At 34.9% G+C, this 26,037-nt stretch overlaps 1 protein-coding gene across 1 annotated transcript in view; it reads left to right on the forward strand.

Annotated features, from left to right (window-relative positions):
- PCDH10 (protocadherin 10) overlaps positions 1-26,037 on the forward strand; it is a 38,316-nt gene that overhangs the window by 427 nt on the left and 11,852 nt on the right. Inside the window, exons 2-5 of the mRNA XM_057546327.1 lie at positions 3-1,875; positions 3,465-3,523; positions 4,082-4,188; positions 12,241-12,546. Coding sequence (XP_057402310.1) covers positions 3-1,875; positions 3,465-3,523; positions 4,082-4,188; positions 12,241-12,546 — 2,345 coding nt within the window. The remainder of the gene's footprint in view (positions 1-2; positions 1,876-3,464; positions 3,524-4,081; positions 4,189-12,240; positions 12,547-26,037) is intronic.

Below are 26,037 nucleotides of genomic sequence, written 5' to 3' on the forward strand. Positions count from 1 at the left end.
CCCGTCTACACTGTGTCCCTCCCAGAGAACTCGCCGCCGGGCACGCTCGTGATCCAGCTTAACGCCACAGACCCAGATGAGGGCCAGAATGGCGAGGTCGTGTACTCCTTCAGCAGCCACATTTCGCCCCGGGCGCGGGAGCTCTTCGGACTCTCTCCTCGCACTGGCCGACTGGAGGTGAGCGGCGAGCTGGACTACGAAGAGAGCCCGGTGTACCAAGTGTACGTGCAAGCCAAGGACCTGGGCCCCAACGCCGTGCCCGCGCACTGCAAGGTGATAGTGAGAGTGCTGGATGCCAACGACAACGCGCCGGAGATCAGCTTCAGCACCGTGAAGGAGGCGGTGAGCGAGGGCGCGGCGCCCGGCACGGTGGTGGCCTTGTTCAGCGTGACCGACCGCGACTCAGAGGAGAATGGGCAGGTGCAGTGCGAGCTGCTGGGGGACGTGCCGTTCCGCCTCAAGTCTTCCTTCAAAAACTACTATACCATCGTGACCGAGGCCCCTCTGGACCGAGAGGCGGGGGACTCCTACACCCTGACCGTGGTGGCTCGGGACCGGGGCGAGCCTGCGCTCTCCACCAGTAAGTCGATCCAGGTGCAAGTGTCCGATGTGAACGACAACGCACCGCGATTCAGCCAGCCGGTCTACGACGTGTATGTGACCGAAAACAATGTGCCGGGCGCCTACATCTACGCGGTGAGCGCCACAGACCGTGACGAGGGCGCCAACGCCCAGCTAGCCTACTCTATCCTCGAGTGCCAGATCCAGGGCATGAGCGTCTTCACTTACGTGTCCATCAACTCCGAGAACGGCTACTTGTACGCCCTGCGCTCCTTCGACTACGAGCAGCTCAAGGACTTCAGCTTCCAGGTGGAAGCCCGGGACGCCGGCAGCCCCCAGGCGCTGGCTGGCAACGCCACCGTCAACATCCTCATCGTGGATCAGAACGACAACGCCCCTGCCATAGTGGCGCCCCTTCCGGGGCGCAACGGGACTCCGGCGCGCGAGGTGCTGCCCCGCTCGGCGGAGCCCGGTTACCTGCTGACCCGCGTAGCCGCGGTGGACGCGGACGACGGCGAGAACGCCCGGCTCACCTACAGCATTGTGCGGGGTAACGAAATGAACCTCTTCCGCATGGACTGGCGCACCGGGGAGCTCCGCACGGCGCGCCGGGTGCCGGCCAAGCGCGACCCCCAGCGGCCTTACGAGCTGGTGATCGAGGTGCGCGACCACGGGCAACCTCCCCTGTCCTCCACCGCCACCCTGGTGGTGCAGCTGGTGGATGGCGCTGTCGAGCCCCAGGGCGGGGGCGGGGGCGGGGGCGGGGGGTCAGGGGAGCACCAGCGCCCCAGCCGCTCCGGCGGCGGGGAGACCTCGCTGGACCTCACCCTCATCCTCATCATCGCGCTGGGCTCGGTGTCCTTCATCTTCCTGCTGGCCATGATCGTGCTTGCCGTGCGTTGCCAAAAAGAGAAGAAGCTCAACATCTACACGTGTCTGGCCAGCGACTGCTGCCTCTGCTGCTGCTGCTGCAGCGGTGGCGGCTCGACCTGCTGCGGCCGCCAAGCCCGGGCGCGCAAGAAGAAACTCAGCAAGTCGGACATCATGCTGGTGCAAAGCTCCAACGTACCCAGTAACCCGGCCCAAGTGCCGGTGGAGGAGTCCGGGAGCTTTGGCTCCCATCACCACAACCAGAATTACTGCTACCAGGTCTGCCTGACCCCCGAGTCCGCCAAGACCGACCTGATGTTCCTTAAACCCTGCAGCCCTTCGCGGAGTACGGACACTGAGCACAACCCTTGCGGGGCCATCGTCACCGGCTACACAGACCAGCAGCCCGACATCATCTCCAACGGAAGCATTTTGTCCAACGAGGTAAGGCTGAAGCGCCAGGACCACCATCTCTCATCTCCTCCATCTGAAAGCCTCCTCTAGCCCGGCCCTTGTATCTCTGGTGCACTGTGTATTTATTTTTAGGATATTAGCTCACTTGTGTCTTTGTGGAGGCAGGAATGGGGAGTCACCTCTCCCACCCTTTCGTGTGTAACTTAAACTTCGTGTTGTCCCTAATTTTCTCGCTCCACCCCTCCACGTTTATTTTCATTCCCCTCCTTTGGTGCTTTGCCACCTTGGACCTTCCCTCTTCCCTCTGGCATCTTTCCTTTAAAATCCTAACCGCCCTCTCTGTGTTTTCCCTTCTTAGAAATCTGGGGGTAAAGGGGAAAGTGCGCGGGGGGAGAGGAAAATGCGGTGGAGGGACCTTCTGGCGCTGGCAAAGGTTTTCTTTTTCTCTTTGCATTTGTCCCAGGCGTTAATAAAGTTCATTGTTTTGCTTTGTTTATCGATGCTTTCAGTCGCGTGTAAAAGTAAGCTATAGATTGTTTAACTTTGCACAGTTGTCTAAACTCGAATGCATGTTTTAGTGAATGAGTTATCAGATCCTTGTCCTTTGAACTCGGGTTGCAAAAAAGCCTTCAGTTCTGCTCTGAACAGCATTTACAGACGCTCTTGAAGCCGAACGCCCACACAGTGTGAATTTGAATGAAGTTGCTTTGGCACAAACTCCTGTAAGAGTAAAGTTACGAAAAGCTTAAACAATTGTTGTCTTGAGTATATCTTTTAGGTAATAATTACCTTCTTGCCACCGTTTTGGATAAATCACTGCTGTTGGCTTTCTTCATCCAAGAATTTGGCTTGTCAATTCCGATTTCTTTTTATAAGATGGAGAAGTAGCGAAGTCGAAAGGAGGGAGGGAGGGGGAGAACGGAGTTGATTTCTGTAAAAGAAAGTTTGGACCGGAAAAGGCGTGTGGGTGCTTGAGGCGGGGAGGAGAATGCAGGGGGTGTTTGCAGGGGGGAAAGAATTGGGGCCAGGAGGGAAGGGAGGATTATGAACTCCTTTCTTGGCAGGTTATTTCATTTATTTTGAGTCTTAGATATTATTAATTGACTTTCATGAGTATTTGTACAGCTCATTTGTATCTTAAGCACATTTTGAAAATAAACAACAAAATAATTCCATAAAATATCCAAACTTTTTGCTTATTGAGCGTGCTGTTTTTTCTTGTGTCAACCAGTATGCACCTAAACACTTTTTTAGGCCACTGAAAAAGAAAGACTGCAGCATATATAACTAGGTTGACCCTATTGGAGACAATAGTTTATGAGCCCCAGCTATGAGGTCATTTGCATTCTCTCCTTAAAACACACACACACACACACACTTAAAATTGGCCTTTTATCTCTGCATTTTTTTTAACCTTTACTGAAAATCTATATTGATGTGTCTCTGCATATCTTCTTGCCTTTACCCAGCAATCACTAGTCTGAGGTTTTAGGACAGCTTAGAAATTCATAAAAATGTACACAATTACTTAAGCTAGAATTAGTTCCTAACTTCAAAAGCAGACTGTTAGTTAAACACTTAGCATTCAAATGCTCTTGATTTATTTATTTTTTTTCTAGACTAAACACCAGCGAGCAGAGCTCAGCTATCTAGTTGACAGACCTCGCCGAGTTAACAGGTATGGACTCCTTTTTTTTTTCCTAGCTTGGTGTATGGACAAATTACTACCTACTAAAAGTAGGAATTAGATATATTATTCAATATCAAAATAGAAAATGATAAAGTATTTCCAATTAGGGCAGGACATAAATACTGATTACGTTAGGTTTCCTAGACAATAAACTTTAAAAATATTGGTGTGTTTCATTTACATACAACCACTAAGCATACTTGAATATTTTGTCAGTTTACACTCCTACACTGCTTCTGATAATCTTCCTAGCCATTCCAGGTATATACATATATATATCTTCTATGAAAATGATATAAACATATGCTTAGTTCCAATCACAGAATAATGGCTCAACTTTACGTGCCTTAAGGGCTCCAACTAACTGCTAATGTTTAATTTTAGAGAGTTAGGCTTAAGGTTATGAAAACAAGCTTTAAGCAGAAATAAAGCCACCTGAGAGCTCTAGGCATCTGCAGCACCATCAGTGACCATGTGGTGGCAGAAGAATGTTTTCTGTGTTTCTTCACCTTTTTTATTCTAATATTCACATTTTTGTACTTCTAGTTCTGCATTCCAGGAAGCCGACATAGTAAGCTCTAAGGACAGTGGCCATGGAGACAGTGAACAGGGAGATAGTGATCACGATGCCACCAACCGCGGCCAGTCAGCTGGTAAGTGTGATCAAAGGGCAATGCTGACTTTTATCGTGTTTTTCAAAAATCAATCCTGAAAGGATGATGTTTAGGTAATTTTTAGTGTTAGTAACTCTACAGAAGAATGGTGTCATCCTATGTCGACAATTGTATACTCGAAGAGGATTGTAATATTTAATGTTCCTTCAGAGAATGAAAGTTAGAAATTCATTGTGGAATATGTTAGACTATGAAACCTTTCTTTTTTATGTAATGTTCTTTCCTGGAATTATATTGCATACAAAAGCCATAGATTTCTCACCGGGTCCAGTCCTCAGTCTTCAGTCAATTACGATATTATTAGACTTGCTTACGGATGAGGTAACTGAAGATGAATGAAGTTGGTTGACCTGCACAAGGTCACAAGAGGATGAGTGGATGATCGGGGACCAGAATCCAAATTTCTCCATTTCCAGAGCAATGCATTTTACATGTCAACGAATATTGAATGAGAGAAGGAATGGTGATTAAAATCATGAATAGGTTGAAAGCAGGATTTCCAGTCCCGGGTTCTTAGGCTTCAGGACACTAGTTAACATTTGATAATGTGTATTTTCTGAAGCATCCTAGGTTTCCTCATATTTTCAATGGATCCATGTTCAAAAGTTGAACTCTAGGTATATTTGTATGCGGGCTTAGTGGTATTCACGGATGGGGGTTGCAATGTGATATGTATTTTTTACTTTGTTTTACTTTATCTTACTTTACTTTTTCTATATAAATTTACCCTTTAAGTTTTATAGGATCCTGATAACTCTAATTACTAATAATTAAAGAAAACACTTAAAAGAAATAAAATATGTACCTTAAAATAATGAAAACAATTTCACAAGGTTTGGGTTTTCTTTCCACTTAATTTGCATTTCAGCTATGAAGGGGGCATGTGGATTTTGTTTTGTTTTGTTTTTCTTTTTCAATTGAGTTTTGTGTTTATCCGACACATAAAGAAAGGCAAAGGCAAGCTAACTTTTGTAACTTCTAAAACGCCCATCATTGGACTGTCTCGAGGTCCAACTTCATTCACTTGAGCTTTGAGCTTTATTTTGGTTAGTGATTAAGTGCAGGGTGATAGGGTTCTCATTTTCAAGGTACCATTGATCCTCGAGAGCACCCATTCCTTAACATTCTCGCTGGGCCTCTGAATGGTGCTGAGGCAGTGTGTCAAAGGGCAGTATCAGCCCCACGGTCTCCTGGCAGCAGTGGTGGCCGCAAGCCTCTCACTTGGCTTATGTGTGCCGCGTCTGAGGCTGCCTTAGCCTTGGGAAACGCAGGCAGGAGGAGGGGAAAGAAAGGCTGCTCAAGGGTCTCTTTATATTGCTGCAAGTCATTAATATGCAGACCTAATGAGACTTGAGAACTGCCAAGAATCCCCGGAGGTCCCTGCCCCTTGCGGGCCTTCACGCTAAGTGAACAGAGCATCTATTTAGTGTCTGGGAACCTGACAACAAACCTGATCTTGCCAGAAGTTTATGTTTGAGTACAAAGTCCCTTTCATTTTTGGCCTATATATGACATATGATTTATTGTTATCTTTTAAAAGGTATATGTTTAGAATTGCTCATTCCTATTCCTTTTTCAGAGTTTCTAATTTAATAGTCCGCCTTTTAAAGCTTTTGAAACAAAATGTTTAATATTAAAAAAAAAGAAGAGTATCCACTGCTGCATGTTTCCTTGGGTGCATTTTATTCCTTTCCCACTCCCCACTACTTTGTTTTTTTAGTTTTTTGGGTTTTTTTCTGTAGCACTCCAATCTCAATGAACATTTCAATTAGTTTAGTCCCCTCAGACATAATGAGCCATAATAACCTAACCGAAGAAAGAGAAATGAATAAACATCTGCAAAAAGTGTTCAATTTGGAACATGGATGGGAATATTCTTATCAGTGCGCCTTCCCACTAGCTCTTTTATTTCACAGGCACTCAATGTTGCCATTTTGGTAATGTTTCTTTTAAATTATTTGAGATGTCAAAACATTAAAAGGAAATTTTAAATGCTAAATTGTGTTCGGAAAACATATTTAAAAGCAGGCAGTTTTTCTTATCAAAATGGCAAATTCTTTTTTCTATCTTTAAGTTCTTAAACATGTAAAAGTATTACAGAATTAACAATCTACTTCATTAGGAGTTATAAAGCTGCTACCACATGCTGGGCACAATGATAGCTGTTTTCAAATTGTAATAACACACTCATATTAAGAAGTAATTATACCTTTGTGTGCTGAATTTAAGTCAGATTTAATATGTCTAATTTATTGTAAAAATGATTTTGAAGTGTTTACCTTGTAAAGTATAAAACGCTAAATGAAGAGAATTAAGATGCATACACTTAATGACTTTTTCCTGTCCATTCTCTGTTGTGTACTATAAACTTTACACCAAGTAGCTACAGTATTTCCAAAAAGTTAAGCCTATTTCAGGTAAATAAGTACATCTGCTTTATTTCCTTCTAAAACCAGGTATTGATGATCTTCCAATTTTGTAATATTTAGAGAATATTCTTCATAGCACATATATTTCCAGGTTTAGAATATGAAAAACTTTTGTGCTAATAAGCAGATCCCACTGAGCTAGGTTATAAAGGGGGAAAGTTAGACTATCAGGGAAAAACAACACTGAAAAGAAATAGATTCTGAATTCTTTAGTTTGTACCTCATTTCATATTACATTATATACACTGTTTAGCTTAGTGCTTCACCTGTTTAAACTTCGTAAGTTTTTATTTATTCCCACTTTCTTTTTCTATGTTAACATTAGCTTGTATTTATTTATTTGGATATTCCTTCTATTTATTCTTCTATGAATAGTTTTCCTTTTTGTTCTTTCTCCTCCCTCCCCCCCTTGCTTTTCTCCTTTCTAAGCCATTTGCAGTCACCAATCTTGTTCATAGAAGGGCTTTAAACACGGAGGCAGCTGCACAGAGAATCACATAAGCTTTTTCAGTTTTCCACTGCACCTGGCTCCATGTGTGAAATTCTTCGGCTTGACCACTGCTCTGTGGCACTTACTTTCTATAGCCTTGTCAAGGTGCTTTCCGTTTTTTTTCAGTGCACTATTGATGTATTGGTTAGATATGGCAGAAGTCCAAGGAGATGTGGTAAACGCTTACAGAAACCATCCCAAGGGGAGAAACTGATTAATCACAGCTTAAATAGCAAAAAAAAAAAGATAATAAAATGAACTTAAAACCAATATATTTTCAATTTTATAATACCATTAGATTAAAAGATAGAATTTTTGTCTAATTTAAATACTGATACAACATTTTTAGTTGCATATTCTTAAACAGTTTAGTATTATTGGAGGTAGATCTAAGGCAATCTATTTAATTGTGAGAGATTTTTTTCCATTTATTAAATATAATGTGCATACTAGGATTAATTATTAATTTATTTTTAATAATTGTGCCTTCTTAAAATATGTATTGAAGAAGAAAACCCTAATAAATGATGATTCAGTTAATGTTACTTGTTATATTTACCTGAAAATTTTCAAGATTCTCTTCTTGTAAATTTTTCTTTTAGTTATAAGGGAACTTAGCTTCTAAATGTGTCAATTTCTTAACTAATTATCATGAGATTTATACATGACACATGGTCAAAACTTGGCTATAAATTTAAAAATTTAAGTGACTCGTATTATTGGTATATTCATACTAGTAGATAAAAGTATATCATGAAATGCATTAAGCCACTGCACTACTACTACAATGTCAATAAGAGAATTCTTGGTTTATCATAAAACACAAATTTCGGGCTTCCCTGGTGGCGCAGTGGTTGGGAGTCTGCCTGCCAATGCAGGGGACACGGGTTCGAGCCCTGGTCTGGGAGGATCCCACATGCCGCGGAGCGACTAGGCCCGTGAGCCACAACTACTGAGCCTGCGCGTCTGGAGCCTGTGCTCCGCAACAAGAGAGGCCACGGTAGTGAGAGGCCCGCGCACCGCGATGAAGAGTGGCCCCCACTTGCCGCAACTAGAGAAAGCCCTAGCACAGAAATGAAGACCCAATCAATCAATCAATCAATCAATAAATCTAAAAAAAAAAAAAAAATTAAAAACACAAATTTCCCTTTCCTGACTCCAATAAGAATTTAGATACTGGCAATTAGTTTCTGGCTTTATAAATAAAGTAAATTCATACCATTGCCTGCATAAGCAAAAACTTTCTGTTAAGGTTTCTGGTGAAAATGTGAGCTACAACTTGATAATGAGGAGACATATACAATTGGAAAAAATATAAGACAAATGTTAAGAGAAAACGGACAAAAATATAAACATTTTGAAAGATAAGTAAGGGGGAAATTTTGATGTGCATGTTTTGAATTTTTTCATGGGTGAATTATGTTGTTAAATCTCTGCTCTCAAACCAAATTTTCCTAAAAATTATAGCAATTTTTATGGTTAGAGTTAATATCTCTAATTGCTCCAGTGTTAAATAATTAAAGGGAGACTTGAAATTTCCTCCAAAAATTGTGTTGATTTTTTAAATTATTTATCATATTTGGAAAAAACCCCACATTTTTTTCTGAAGGCTTGGTACATGAGAGAGAAATGCGCTTGTAATTTTATAGTATTACATTCATCAGAAAACAGCACAAATAGAATACAAATACATTTTTGGAATCAGTTTGTTCTCAGTGGTAATATCACTGCCTCTGACTGTAAGGGATCAAGTTACTTGCCAGTTAAAAAAGATGTATTTTAAAATTTGTCTGAATATATCTTTGCATAACAGGCAGTCTATCACTTCAGCTGTCATGCCTTGTAGAACAGACATTTCTGAGAAGTGGAAAAAAATAAATAACTAGGATAAGAAATTGTAAATAAAATATGTATGTTGAAATGTTTCTTAGGAATTACCAAAACTCAGGCTCGGCTTGTATTTGTCTGCTATACAAATCCCACATGTTCTAAAGTAAGGGCATTTGAACAAGAAGAAAAAAAAAAAAAAAAAGAAGTTAAACTTATTTTCTCTTGGGACTTCAATTTGAACTGTTAAAAAATTCCAAAAACAATGTGAAAGGTACACATTTTTAAATGTCCCATGTACTGAAATAACTGGCATTCCTGTCCTTCGTGCAGTCATTTATTACCACAAAACTTAAATATGCCTCTGCTTATCTGGTCATTAAAATAATATATTTAATGGGATTCGTGATATATGAAAAAAGATAAAATAATTTTAAAATAATTTTAGTCAATGGCTCCCTAAGGTGAGGACCAGTAAATGGGCAAGACGTATTTGGTTCTCAAACTATATATCTAAGACAAATGAAAAAAAACATTTTCAGCGAATGTTTCTAAAACTTATTTGAAATTTATTGATGTACTATTTATATGATTTTTAAAAATTGTTTCTGTGTCTGATATTTTCCTCATGAGAAATTAGTACACTTGTTTTATCAGTAAAACTGGTGAAACATCTACATGCAGAATGTGTACCATATTCCCTTTCCTTGTAGTTATATAAAGCTGTGTTATCACTATGGGGATCCCACTTTAAAAGGAGTAGCTCATAAATTTATTAAGAACATTATTTACAAGTGTTGTTCCCCTTTCAGGCAAGTAACAGTGTTCTTCCAACAGAAAACTTTATCATATTCCTCACTTTTCTTGTTATGCACATGATATGTTTCGTTGTACAGGTTCTCAATTCATGAGGACTTTACTTCATCACCTAAGGGAATTTTAACTAGCCTCTAATAAGTCAAAGAGGCAGAAAAACATATACTTCGAGAGAAGAAAATGGGCACAATTGAATATAAACTACCCATACAAACAAATTCTACAAAAAGTACCGTCTAACATAGGCAAACATCTTAATGATAATGTTGAGAGACTAGATTATTAAAATTTGTCTCTCTGATTATCATTTTCAAAATTATAAGAATACTTGGGTACAGTGCTCAAACAGATGTGAAAGATTGTTAATGGTCTCATGAAGTATATTTGCAAGGGTTTGATCTGTTATGTGATGAAAAACTGTATTAATATCAAATTTTGCATTAGTACCCATCTTTATCAGGATCCAATAAAACAAGTCTATCTTAAAATTTGAATCTTTTTCATCAGCTTCAAATTTAATGACATGAATTTATTTTTAAAATATATAATTGCTCATAATTTACTATTAATGGTAGTTCCACCTATCAAAAAGGCCTTTTATTCCTTATCACACTATAAATAGGGAGCATTTAGAGTACAGTGCCTCAGAAAGAGCCCTCTCTGGTTCTATAGCTTCTACCTAGCTCGTATGTCAGTGTGCATCAGGGATATTCTCCTTCCCTTCCTCTTTTTTTTTTTTTTTTTTAAGTACCTATCTCCTTACAGGAATAGGAAAACTGAACTTCCATGGTGTCTAGAGAAAAATTGACATGTTTTACATGCTGTTCTTAGTCTGATTCCTTATCTCAGCTTCAGCTCATGTTTACGTTCCTCAACAGTTCACTGATCAGTAATTTACTTCGAGGCTTACGCATCAATTATCAATGGAATGTTAGAATTGAAGTCAGACTTAGCATTATACATAGTTTAATTTAAAATAAAAAAGTCATTAGAAAGTGAGATTAATATATGATAAGAAGCTTGGTGTTATTTCTTAAAACATAATATATGTAATTAACTGTTCTTACCTCCAAAATACTTGAGGATAATCTGGAGGGTTAATAATTGTGAAAAATTGATTTCTTTATATTATATAAAGAGATGTTAAAATATACACACAAAAAAGTAAATTAGTACTAGTAGAAAACCGTTAGGAATTTGCAAACTAAAACTTGCTCAAGAGCTCAAATCACTCATAACATTTAAAGAAAAAAAAATCAAGTGTGTTCATGACATAAATATTACTCTGTTGGTCAAAAAAATAATCCCTAGTTTTTCCACACCAGGCATTTCATGCATTTGAGAGTTTCTGACATTCGGACTAATCACACTTTGGTAATTTCAAATTGATCCTGTTTTTAACCATATTTAATAAATGCGTTGCTCTGTTTAGAAACACATTAAAATGCGATTTTGTTTAGGTACTTATTTTTTGATCTACTGCTAGTTATCAAAATGAATAACAAATAGTATTCTATAGTGCCCCCAAATCGTTATGTTTTCTTAAGAAAGTGAGTGAGCTTTCTTGAGTCGTAAATAACGTGTTTAATATTCTTGTCAATCTATGGGAGACAATGAAGCTTGAAGAAGATGTCATTTGAAATCTGGGTATTCTATCTAGGATTAGTAAGCAAACAGTTCTGTGTTGTCTAGGACAAGTGTTTTCCAATATAGAACAAGTAATAAAGTATTTGTCAATAGCATCTGCAGCTGACTCACATTGCACTTGTTACCTTGGTTTCACTAATTACAGTCATTTGTTCTGGGCTTGTCTAAGGTGGTAAATGATAAGTGGTTTGTAGTAATATGGACTATGAGAGTGTCACTGAAAAATAACTTTTAGGAAGTCATTTTCTAGGAACCTAAGAAAGCATGCTCTTGGCCGCTCACGAAATCTTATTTTATTCTTGTTATTTACTGATGTATCAGTATGTATGCCATGTTTCTGTTGAATTTCACTTTTTATTTCATGTCCAGATTTTGTAATCTAAATGTCATCACTAGTACTTCCCATATTTCTTCCATTTTTGTCTCTAAGAAAAAAAATATCAGATGACTTAACGTCATTAGAGATCATGGATAACGAAGGCTTTCCACTTCGGTTTTTTCTCTGTTATGAACTTCACGAGAGATTTTTAAAAATATTCATTCTCACTATTTTCCCCTTATTTAATAATTTAGAGCCAACATTTCCCCCCTCGATATCCTGAGTAGTTTAGAAACATCTATCTCAGAGGCCTCTTTGCCAAGAGTCTTACCCTTTATAAAATAATGTAAAGGGATTTTTGGCTCCTGTCAGGTTAAAACAAGAAAAATTTGTTAAGATACCTTCGCCCATTACTCTTTATGCTGCCTGTAACTTTTCACTTCTAAGTAGCTGGTCATGTCGGTGAAGGCTCCCTCCGTAGCTTCTGTGTTTTCTGCTCACAGGTATGGATCTCTTCTCCAACTGCACCGAGGAATGTAAAGCCCTGGGCCACTCAGATCGGTGCTGGATGCCTTCATTTGTCCCTTCTGATGGACGCCAGGCTGCTGATTATCGTAGCAATCTGCATGTTCCTGGCATGGACTCCGTTCCAGACACCGAAGTGTTTGAAACTCCAGAAGCCCAGCCTGGGGCGGAGAGGTCCTTCTCCACCTTCGGCAAAGAGAAGGCCCTTCACAGCACCCTGGAGAGGAAGGAGCTGGATGGACTGCTGTCTAATACACGAGCGCCTTACAAACCACCATATTTGAGTAAGTATTCCGTAAAACGCTGTAGCAAAGTATTCCCTTTCAGGAAATAAAGTTCAACATGCCATTCTTCTTAGTAAAAATAGAGTTCAGGTTGTTTTCAGAAACAAGGATAAAAGTGACTCTTGGATGCAGACAGCACTTTGCAATAGAAAAATGGATATACTTAACAAGAAGACAAATTCCTGGGTTAGGACATGGTTGTTGGCAACAATCAAAGATAATTTTTGATGTTGTTGAAAACATTTTTCAAATGATCTTCCTATTTCCTTTGAATACTGCTCACCTGCTGACTTGATTTCCATGTGTTTTGAAGGGCTTAATTAAGGTGGAAAACCATCTCTTCACAGTTAAGTCACCGAGAGATCTCGTTTTCTTATTGATTACCAGCATTATCACTTAATCATCCTTTTCCCACAATGACATTAAACACGTTAGGCTAAATTCAGAAATCATTGCAGCCATCAGTTTGATCATTCTACGTGATTTAGTAATATGTTGGCATGGATACACGTTGCTTATCAGAATCAGAGGAACTACATGATGAAAGCATATCAACACAGCAATATTATTCATTTATTAAAAATAGTAGGTTCTTCTAACATTGAGACTGATAATTGTAGTCAGCTCTTTCGATATTGGGACCATAGTCTCGAAGCGGATAATTTTATACAACCACTCTGAAAAAAAAAAATGCTTTGAGATTCTTTAGTATATATTTATTAAAGTAGCCTAAAATCAAATTTTAATAAATAAGGACTATGATTCAGTCTTTGCCCCTCAAACTAAATTCTGGACTTAGAATTTTATTCATTCTTTCTGGATTTAAATTTTTACTTATTATCAGAAACCAAGCTTTTCCAAATTTTACACAACATATTCTCACTGGTGTTTCACTTAAAGTAAGAATATACATTATAGAAGTACATTATCAATAATTTCAAGGTAAAAATTCAAAGGGCATATGATTCAGAGTAATTCAAATTTGTATTTCTAAATAAATATAAATATTTCCTGTTAGCATATATTAACTGGTAAATCTACATCAAATATAGTGAAAAATCAGTTCAACCTCTTTAACTCTTAGTGAGTACCAACCTTGATGAAATTTCACTTACATTATAGAACTGAAATTTTGAACATCTACAAGTGTCTTTTCTCTACTGACTAGTTTTTCTTTTTAATTTTAAGAATCATGGTAACAATTTTTGTTGATAAAAATATTGATGCTACATATATTTTAACAAAAATTTCTCTACTTTTTAAGAATCTAGTATTTCACTTAGATCCCTGATTTCAGGGATTATAAAATATGTTGTCAGATATATGTGCTGCTAGAAATCAAAGAATGCATCTATTATTTTACCAAGAAAATTAAGATTTGTTTGCATATTATTCCAGATGTGTATTATAATTAATTAATTTTGAATAACAATTTCCGTCTTCTGTTTTAGCCAGCTCAGCTCATACTGCTCAAAATTTAGGGTTTGGGATAAAGTGTGGCCGGGATGAAAAAGAAGCAGAAAAATAGCTATTTTGTTGTTTTTATTTATACTCTCCTCAGTTCTTCATATAACTTTAATCATGTCTGATTTTTTTTTAACTTCTAGTGTTTAATGTCATCTTAGTCTCACACAGTTATCTTTAAAATTACTTCCTAGCTCTGATTTAATAGGCATAGTCAATTTTATGGTTAATCTAACTGTATAAGCTAAACCAAAACCCTCCATTCCTGACAATTTTGCCCCCCAAATTCACATGGTGGTAGTTGTTAATACGTGTATCATTTATCATCAGGAATGGAAATATTCTCATCTTCTAAATTGAAAAGCACGTCCCTTATGTAATTAAAGAAGCTAAAAATTAGCACTAATTACCTTTATTTAAAATCAGAATGTTTAAATAATTATTGAGGAAGCAGTTTTTCTTTTGCTAAACATGCATTTTGTTTTTTAATGAACATAATGCACATTTTGATGTTAAGAAAAGTAACTGTATATTTAGTTATTTTTGTAAAGCCCTAAAAAAAGCCTAATGAGGCTACCACTGTCATTTATAAAATGATGACAGAGAAATGGTGATACGCTTAATAATACAAATGAGATCATTGTCTACACCCAAGAACTTTCCATTTCTACACCTCTGATTGCTAAAGTTAAAATTAAAAATTGTAAGAAAACAACTTTTACGCAAAAGTGCGTGTATGCACGTTAAAAACAATGTACTTTGTGTTTCTTAAAAAATACCTATATACAATTATATTTCTTCTTTTTTTAATGTATAAGAAAAGATCCATGAAGAGTATACACAATGCATTTAATGAAATGGAACTTATTTTTTTAATCAGGAGAAATTTTCAGCATATCTCTTAAACCTTGTCTCATTAGTCATGAGCTCTTTACAAGCATGCCTCCTCTTATTTTTGTCATAATGTTGTATATTGCTAATACTCTGATAAGGACCAAAGGGATACACTGAAAGATGGAGGAAATAAATTTAAACATGTAGGATATGGTCATATAGTCAAAATATAGTGTTTAGATTTATCTTAAAATGTTAATAAATTTTAGCTTAGCTTTAACTTTAATTTTTATTAAAGTAATAAAAAATATGAAAATACTTTAAGTCTTAATAAAAATCAATAATTGTTTTCAACACTTATTAAAATGAAATAAAAATATTCTCTGGAGTTTAAAAATAGTTATATTTTTTCATTCAGGATTCAAGAATTTCTTTAAAATTACTGACATGTTATTTAAAATTACTGAGTCTTTCAACTGACACAGTAAGTTATACATAAAACATCTAGATAGTCTGAAAAAATAAAGATCATAAAAATAATTCAAGTTCAAGAATATAACTGGTAAAAGTTATAGCATTAATGTAATTTAGAAAAGCCCAAAAGTTAAAACAACATGTTTAATATTATTTTTGTAATCATTCTTGCTTATGATTTTGGCTTCACATTTTGAACATTATCTCTTCAGATTTTTTTGTCTGGAAACAAGCATATCTTTCAGTTTAAATCAGCCTAAACAATACAGTGCTAAAGGTATGAGGATTTGTTATTTGGAAACCTGTTGATTTCTTGTCAAAAACTTAGTCATTCCCTAAGAATTGAAGACAATCATAAGATAAATGGCCAATGAAATTTCATCTAAAATGTATGTGTGAAATCTTTCTTTCATTTGCTTAAAGGGTCATACAATAATAAATTATATTGAATAAAGTGAAAAAAACCTACATGGACATCATGATTTTTAAATCCTAAATCCATGAAATTTTCTACAATCATAGGACTGTAAGAAACCATCCATTGAAAAGTGTTACAATTGATTCTGCTTTCATAGCATACAACATTTAGACTAGTCCAGGTGTGTCAAAAAATCAGCTGTCTCCTGACCTAACTTTGTTTTTGCCTACTTTTGAGCCCTTTTGAAATTTCAACCCAACTCATACATATCATAACGTAAGAAAAGATGTCAGAACTTTGAAACATTGCATTTAAAATGCTGCTGACACTTTAGACAGACTTCTTTTCAGTAACCCTCATTTTAGGAACATTCTTTTTGGCATCTATATTATTTCTACCTAACACTTCAAGTTTTTACTTGTTTGATATCGTAGAGTGTGTTTTGTTGAGTCACACCTCTTCCAATTCCTTCATTATCTTAGTCGGCCCTCTAAGTTTTCATAATTTGTTGAAGTCAAGATAGTATAGGAGCATATACAGTATTCAAAATAAAATGACTTCTTACTGGTACAGATTACCCTCATACTTATGTACCCCTGTGTAGTGTTTTCTCTGGAATTTGTATATTCCTCTAATGTCATAAGCATAGCAACACTTTATCAAATATTAAATTCCACAGGAAGTATTTTTATAGGTGGCCTTTTAACATTTTTGTCTGTTAGGTCCATATGTTACTAAATGAATGGACATCTTTTTCAGTATTTTTTCCTTTTTTAATAGATATGTTTGTTTCTGTTCACTTTTTCTCCAAGTTCTGCTACTTTTTTTTTTTAAATAATATCCTATTTCTGAGATTTTTGTTCTCTCACTTGTCTTTATAAGAATACCTCTAGATTTGTGAGTCTAACTAATTTTCTTACTTTTCTAGTTTATTTCTTTGTGACAAATCTCTGGTTTTTGAATCACACCAGTATTTCTATTTTTCCATTAAATTCTTTTATTCTGTAATTATGAATTAATCTCTCGTAATCAAAATAGTTTACTCACATCAACTCTGTGAGCAGGAAACAAATGACAACTCAGGATCAGAAAAAACCTGACCCCAGTTCATATTCTCCATATATCTACTGTTAGAATTAAATGTTCACTGAATTTTGCAATATTTCACTTCTTTGAAAAATGGTAATCTATTCACAATTTATGTGATTACTCCAGTTAACTGGTGCAGCAGCTGACTGACACCTTTGTATACTCTAGATAAATGAGATATCATAAAACTATCTTGTTTCTTCTCCTTTAGTTGTTGAGCAATGGTCTTCCTCAACTAATAGGATTTAAATGAAAGCTATAAAAATCTTTCTGAGGTGCAGATATGAAACAGAACTGTTCATTTTACATCTATACATCTGGCAATTTCTGTAGGCAATTTGTGTTTTACTTATTCAGACAGCAGTGCTTCTCTGTGACTTATCACATATCATTTAAATTTGTGCTTTTGGGTGCATTGAAACTAGTTAGTATCCAATACTCTCTTGGCATATTTAGACTCATTACCCAGCCATGCATATTATAAATGCAAAATAATTATGTGATAGAAAATGAATTAATGGACGAACGAGTGTTTTTAAAGCACCCAAACTTTCTTTAATGCTGTCATCATACTTTAATTTACACACACATCTACACACAGTTTTTGATATCTCTAGGCAAGCTCTCTTCTTTTCTTCCAATTAAAAAAACATGTTTTACATTAGTTGTATTTCTCTCTAGATAGTACCTACAAAGTTTTATGAGGGAAGATAGATATTGAACTCATTCAAAATATTGAAATACACCTAACCAAGATGTTTTGTGAAATATGATGGTGTTTTTCAGTACTTTAAGATTTTAAACTTCTTTTGATTTATTCAAGGGACTTACTTCATATTCTAAGGGGGAATTAAATTTGTTTTTAATTTCTTAACTCTCTTAGAATATTAATTGCCCCCCTTTCTTACCAGGTCTGTAAAACAATCTTTTACATGTTTTATTTACTAATAGTTTTCATACTTTAGCTCTCATCCTTCACATTTTTATAAAGCTAATATATATACATATATACATTTTCTTCGTTATGGTCACTTATATTTCTTATTTAGTTCCCAGGTAGGAGTTATTTATTTGCATGTTATTAATTACATTTTTGAGTTCATGGATACATGGTTAAATAAAACATTTAGGGTCATATAGAGAAGACAATTGGTTAAAGTAATTTATATCTTTTTCAGTGTTTTACACTGCTTAGTAAATGATTCTTCATCTACATAAAGCAGTTTATTTTGTGCACACTTTGCATTTTATTGAATTAACATTTAGCATATTTATATTATTTATATACCTCATTTTATATTACAGATCATTTTCATCCTCTTTCTTATTTGGTACATTGGAAGTAAATCTATATACGCATTTGTGCATCATGTGAGCCTAACAAAGGAAGATTATCAATTAAAATGTAAACAGAATTATTCAGTGAAAAGGAATATCTGCTTGGGATTTTTTCCTGCCTCATCATACTGAAGATTTTTGGGTCAAAATTTAAATGCATTAAATTATAAAGATATTGTAAATAAGTCTGGAATATACAAATTCAATTGCTTATAACTATTATTAAACATTGTTCAATACTCACCGTGCCAGACTTTTTTTGAGTGAGTCTGCGTCTTCTGAAATCCTTTTAATAGGAATTAATATCATTTAGACAATATAGCTTGGAAACTGTTTTGGACTATAAGGTTCATTGTTCAAGATTAAATAATACTACTGAATCAGGACTAAACTCAGCATAATGTGAGTCCATTTAATGTTTCCTAAATTATAATAAAAATCTTGGAAGTTTTATATCTAGGTCTAATAAGACTCCCTAATTACTGTGTTAGTGATTTCTAATTAACTACATCAGTTTAGGTGGGGACAGTATAGAAGATTTGAAAGATTGAACCCCAAAATATAATTACATACAAAAGGACACGGATAAAAACAAATTGTAAGCTGGAAAATTTACAGATAAAAATCAGGATTTTATTTCTGATTTTTTAATTGTTACAGTATATGACATTATATTTATGCATTATATCTAGGCACTTAACCATATTCTTTTTCCTAGAGATACATTTTTTTAACTGTAGGGATTGAAAAAATTATATGTGAAATTGATTTCAATAAAATTTTTATAACCTGTACTTTTAAGTGTTGTCTAAATTATCAAAGATAGTTTTTAAATCATTGAGTTCAACAAGTGATTATAAATATATTCTCTGTGTTCTATTTTAATGATTCTGTTGTATGGATACAGTTGTGCATATATGCAACACATAGAGAAGCATTATGTTTTTAATTTAGTTTAATTTTTAATTATATCTGTCAATTAACCAGAGAAAGAACAGACAGAGATTATGCTTAACATAAGAGTAAATTTATTTAACTAACGGCTACTTCATTATCGGAAGCTGTTAACATGATAATATGGTGCTTTTTGAGAAACAGATAAGTGATACAATCAATTTTGGTTGTTCCTTTATTTTTTGGGGTCCTGGTTGTACTTTTTGAGGATGAGTTCATATTGCATAATATAACAAAATTAACCATGACACTTTAGAGGAAATAGATTTCTGTATTATGAGGAAGACATTATTTTTACTGCTTGTAAAAATGTTGTAATCAGTAGGGCTTTTTTTTCTCTTTTAATGTTGGTGTTAGCTGGACTCCTACACAAGATTCTAATATTACTTGTGTTGGATATTTAATTGTATATTTTACACAAACTGGAAAATTGACATTAGTTTGTCATCAAGTGTTCCAAGGTTCATATTTATGCCAATAACTATGTTTCAGCTGAAAATTGGATAATTCCTACATTATTCCATAAAAAGCATATCTGTAAATTTTTTTGTCAAAATAAGTGTTTGGAAAAATAAAAAAGTCCTAAGCCAAGAAGTAATACATAAATAAAATCAATATCAAACATATATTTCCTGGGTTAAATTTTGAATCACCCTGGATAAAGAAATAGCCAGGGCAGAAAGCTTCTCTCATACCTAACTAAACATCACTGCTTTGTCTCAAAGGGCAACATATTGGTAAAAAGTTCTGAGTCAAAAATGGCAACAGTAGATAAAGTAAATATAATAAGTTGTCTTGATGATGTACACCTGATGGTGTGTTTAAAATAAAATACTTCACATGTAGGTTTAATCAAAATGGTGGTAGGAGTAATAGGTCCATAGATATGAGAGTTAACGTTATAGTTTGACAGTTGCTATCATTTTATTCTTAAAAAAATATATAGAAAACCTCGAAACTGACCTGTAAAATTAGTATAAAATTATTGTACCTTTTTCTTTCACTATTAATAAATCTGATGCCAGAACCAATCCCCTTGCTAGTCACTAGTAGTGTGGTTTTAAGGTTTACTTGCCATAGAATTATTCATCAGATGATTACATTGGAGGTCATGAAATCTAGATCTGTGTTGGTGAATATATATTGATTCTTGACTTACCTCAATCTTTTTGGTAAGAACGATGGTAATAGGGAATGATATTATGTACAGCACATACATTCTACTAAGTTATATTTTTAAACATTTTTTAAATGATGGATAATTTCAAGCTTATTCAAAAAAGAGAATAGTTTACTAAACTCTCCGCTTAAACAATTACCAATTCTTGACAAATTTGTCTCATCCAAAAGCTAATACACTTCCTCTTCTTTCATATTTTTAAAGCAAACCCAGAAACCCTACTGTTTAATTCATTAATATTTCAGCATGTTTATTAAAGATAAAGTTGAACATAACCACAGGAATAATATGCCTCCTAAAAAAATTTTCTTGCTATCGTTGATTGGTTATTGTTCAAATTTCCATAATTTTCTCATAACTATTATTTACATTTACAATTAATTTGATTCATGATTAAAATAAGGTTTGTTGATAACAACGCATTTTTATTTTTTATTTTAAAACTTTTGATTAATGTACAGTATGCATATAGACAAGTATAAAAATCACAAACGTATAACTCAAGAAGTTTTCACAAAAGGAGCACACCTCTGTAATCAGTGACCACATTAACTGGGTACTGTGTCCAGTAGCCAAAACATTACTAGTATCTCAAAAAGTCCACCATTCTGTCCCCTTTCAGTTACTACCACCCAAAGTGTTACCACTGTCCTGGGCCCTAACCAAAGATTAATTTTTCTGGTTTTAAAATTTTACATAGTTTGAATAAATGAACTAGTGCAATATATTTGAGTTTAACTAAAATGTAATAGCTGGTTAGTCTCTCTGATAATATAGGGAAAGCAAATATCATAGCTAAAACATATCAGTGTGTAAGCTTAAAAAGATAATTTAGTTAGGATGTGTTCTCCTTGGATATGACTTCTCTTACTATCTTTGGAGTTCTTATCATGTCTAGTATTTCAGAAAAGCTTGATACTTGTCGTTATATCTTCTATTTGATTGAAACATTATCTTCTGTTAACTTAGTGGTGTTTTACCGAAACAAATACTTAAATATGTTGATTTGAATACCAGATTATAACAAAAGAGTAGAAAAATTGAAATGTGTCTACTTCACATTTCTTTGAGCCTAGATTAGAGGATTGTGGCAAAGTGGAGACTATGGTGCTTAAAGGAGACTCTGAATAAAGAGATTAACATTGTGGAAGATAACATATCTGAAGAGACTCTAAAGGATTGAGGGACTGTGAATTAAGAAGAAAAGGGGAGAGGTGACAAAACAAATGTTAAGTGTTTAAACAAATATTACACAGATAAATATCCTGACCTTGACATTGGTATTTGCTCCTAAGAGAAATGGAAGCACATTACCTAGAAAGCTTTACAAACTACAAACGTACGCATATGCCAACTGTAATTTGGTGGAATAGCACTTTCTAGCCCTGTGATGTATTCCCACAGAATGTTTTTCTAACACTGGGGCTGGTTTAAAGGAGTGAAGGATGGGGCTCAGTTCTACTAGGGGAAAAGGAAAGGCAATTGAGAAAGCCTGGATTTTTATATATTTCCTTTCCTTCCTGTTTCTACACGGATGACTTCTTATCTTCGTACTTTGGAATTTGGGGAAGGAAACATTTGGTTTCTTAAATCCTTTTTTTCCCCTCTCACACACTGAATTGCAATGGATGATTAAATGTCTAGGAACAGAAATTTAAAAATCCTAGTTTTAGAAGGAAATATGGGAAAATATATATAGTGCAAAAGCTGAGTACGAAAAAGTGTAGTATATTTTATATATGCAATAAGTACCATAGAGTATGTCTATTAAAAGTTTGCATTACAACTTAAAGATTTAAGACTTCATATTATATATAATAATAATTTATAAAGACATGACTATAGATTTTAAATATCTATATGAAGATATTTTAAATATTTTAAATATCTTTGTCAAATATTGAATCTTTTCTTTATTGAGTTGGCTTATTTCTCTTATAATAAGAATTTTCCATTTTGGTATCATATTATCCTCTGCTAAATTTTAAGGAAAATTCTTGGTGTCAGTTACTGTGAAATGACTTACAAATAAAAATGCAGCAGCCATCATTAGTGATTCAGGGTCAAGTGGCCTACTTTCCTTAAACCTAGTGGTGATATGTGCTTTCTTAATTATTTTAGAGGATATAGCAAACAGGCTATATATGATCATTATATCTTGGATTGATATTTTGGAGAGTAAATTAAAATGTAGCATTAGCTTGGTAAGGGTGGAGGCATGAATTAATCACACACTTAAGAAAGGAAAAATAATCAAATGGGGGAATGGTGTTAGCTAAACATTAATGCTAGATTTAATAATAGTAGTAGCTACTACTGTGTGCCTATTTTATAGGCATGAGAAGATGAAATAAGACACACTACAATTTCCTAAATACACAACCAGTGTTACAAAGTGATAGTTCTTCTCATCAATTAAGGGTCATGAAATAAGCTCTATGAATTTCAGATTATAGTAAATAATTTTAGAAATGTTTTAGAATATTTTATGATTATATAAATATACTCAATTTTATATAGGCAAAGGGGTTTTGGGTAGTAGACAATGTAGAAATGCCTTTTATTGATAAACTGGAGTGAATTTTAACTCCTTTGAAGTTGAATTAAAGCTAAGGATTTGAGAAATCTATATTTTTAAATTATATTATGAAACGGTGGGAAGATAATTATTTCTCAAATTATAACAACAAAATATTGACTCTATTGAATTGTGACTGGGAAAGGTATATTTTTTTTAATGCAGGCAAACTTTAGAATTGTTTTTAGGCAAATACTTGACATTGAATAATTTTATTTTCATCTCTCAGACTTAAAATTGACCTTGAAATCTAGAAACATAATCCTTGAGAACTTAAGTTGCTTGCCTTGTAGGAATTCTTCATAGGAATTGTGATTTCTTAATGCTTATAAAAGGTGTGCTAAAATATCCAATATGGGGGAATATTACCTTTGCTTTAAATAAAAGCATTTAACATAATTTACAAAGGGTATATTATATTGTTTTGAAATTAATTTTTAATCTATGTCTCTTTAAAAATCTAATAAAGTTTTTCACATTTCAACTACTTTCTAATTCTGAGGGGTAGATATCAATAAGTACTATTGTTTATAATACTATTCTTTATTGTAAAGTAGTGCTATGGTAGTTTGAAACTGTAAAAAGGTTTTTAACCAGCTGCTTTAAACAGACCTTCCCAAGCTACTGACAAAAACAGTGTGACCCACATTCAAGAAAACTTATTATTGAAGACGTACTATATTGTAGGCATGGTGGCCTTCAGTTTTGTTTGCCGTAGATCTAGATTATATAAATGTTCTCAAGGCCAGCCATATAGGAAAATGATTCTGGCTCATGAACTTATCACAGACTGATGTGAAAATAGGATCAATATCTTAATTTAAAATACAGATGTAATAACAATCAACTGAAATACTCCTGGAGATATCCAGGGGAAAAATAGAAATACTATGAGAACTCTGGTTGAGAAGGTGTAAAGGACATCAGATCAACTTCATTACTAGCGATCACACAAAGCCTCAGGCATCCTCATCCTATAAGGATACTATACCTCCTGCACAGATCAAAATAACTCGGATCAAGTCATCTCAGTGTCATCTGCTCTGGGCCGTGCTAGAAACATGCAAAAGCATTTTCAATTATTGATATCCCTCCACTCCATACCTCATAATACCTCATACAAACTTCCTTTGAAATAGTTTTGAAAAAAATGAAGAAACCAACCTCAGACATATTACAATACCAGTGAAAAGTTTTCCTCTTCCTTTACAATGTATATGGAGTACAACCTGCTCGCCTACTTGGATTGTGGTGTCCTTAGTAAATATTTAAAAAAGACTCTAGTCATTACTTTCAGGATAGGTTTTCCTAAGCATCACTAATTTTATTCATTTTGACTTTACGATAGCTTGGAACACTTAATTTCACAAGACATCATTTTCTGATTTTGTTCTCAAAGTATGCATGTACTTCCTTTGGACACATAGCCTGCTACAGAATTACAAGAGTGGGTCTCTATACTGGTCCTCACATCAGAGAAGTGATGTGTAGTTAAGGGCTCCAGTTATAGAGCCAATCGGCCAATCTGCCATGGTTCAAATACTGATCGAGCCAGTTACTAGCTGTGTGACCTCTGTAATTTCTTTAATCTTCCCATAACTCATTTTCCTTATCTGTGACATAGATCCTCAAAAGCTCATTGTGGAGATTAAGTTATTTAACATACTTAAAGCAGTGAGTGCTTGGCCCAAAGGAAGCACTCATTAGGTGTTCAGGGCAACCATATATTCAGTTAAAATTGGAACAATGACATCAGCCTGAGTATGGAGAAATTTTAAATTCTGCGTTTAAATAGAACTAATTACGCTTTCTTTTACTCCCAGAGAAAAATCAGACTCCAAATGTTCTTTTCATGATATATCACTATTTTACATCTGCAGTATATATTCTTTCACATAATACATATGTTTTAAAAGTACAGTATCCCTATTTTTCTTTTTCATCTGTGAAACCAATGAAATGGATAGACGAGAACCAAAGGTATAATGCCCAGTAAAGACTAAGCTTTATTTGTTTTATAAGATGTTAGTCACGAAGCATGATTATAACTTTAAACATTTCGTATTCTCATTATTTTACTTAACTTGTGCATGTCCAATGAGTGGAGATATTTGATTATGAGCAGTAAACAGTAAAAATAATCTGACAAAGAATACTCTTTTTTGAAACAACTGATTTTTATTTCATATAGAAAGCAGCATATTATATTTGATGATTGTAGAAAAATAAAGACTATTTCTTCAGGTCAAAAATTTTAAAAAGTGATACAAATAGATGTCCATATCCAATTTGACTTAATCTACATTTTGACAATTGTACTAACCCTTTAGAGTAACTTCTGGCCTTAGGCAAGATATTGTTACTCCAAAGAGTTCTGATATCCCTGTGGGAGAGACACAAATGCCCTAAAATTATCACAAAAAGTAAATGTAAAGAGTCTATTAGTGTGGAAAATTGGGTTTTTCTATAAGATATACCAAAGATATCTATGTCTGCCATAAATTAGTCTTTACACACAGAAGCCCAAAGATTTTCCTGCCTCCTTTTTCTTCCCTAAAACCCTAGTATCTGATAAACCCGATTCTTCAGTTAGCCTTATATTTATATTTTTGTACTTTTGTCTTTCACAGTCAGAAAGAACTAGCAAATGATGTCACAAGGCCTTTTGAGAAATGCCTGAAAAACTGCCCAAATTTTACTTTTTTGTGTATGCCTTATTCATTGAACTCTCTCAGGTGTAATTCTCATGATTTTATGATTCTCTGTTTTCTGTCTTCTACCTTCCCATCAGTTCTGCATAGGTATCATGATTTTGTCTAGAAAACAGGAGGCCTAACAACTAAGTTCCAGTGCCCAGTTACATGCATTATATGTGCTTATTTCTTTTTATCTTTATGACTATTTAGAAGGAAGTCAGTAAGGATTTGTTACACGGGGTTTAATTTTTGTTTTTGGTTTACTAGCAGAGCATTACTGCAGTTGTCAATCTTTGTGGTAATAAGGGCCCGATGGAGAATGATAGGGGAAGGATCAGAGACATTTTGAAAAAAAATTATAGTATTAGAATTATAAATGTAAGAATAAAAGGCAAAGAAAGTAGTTATCAAGGATGGTTCTCAGGTCTTGAGACTGGATGATTGGGAGAAGACTGCATCCCCAATC

The sequence above is a fragment of the Balaenoptera acutorostrata genome, chromosome 5 (genome assembly GCF_949987535.1).
Source record: "Balaenoptera acutorostrata chromosome 5, mBalAcu1.1, whole genome shotgun sequence".
Classification (NCBI taxonomy): Eukaryota; Metazoa; Chordata; class Mammalia; order Artiodactyla; family Balaenopteridae; genus Balaenoptera; species Balaenoptera acutorostrata.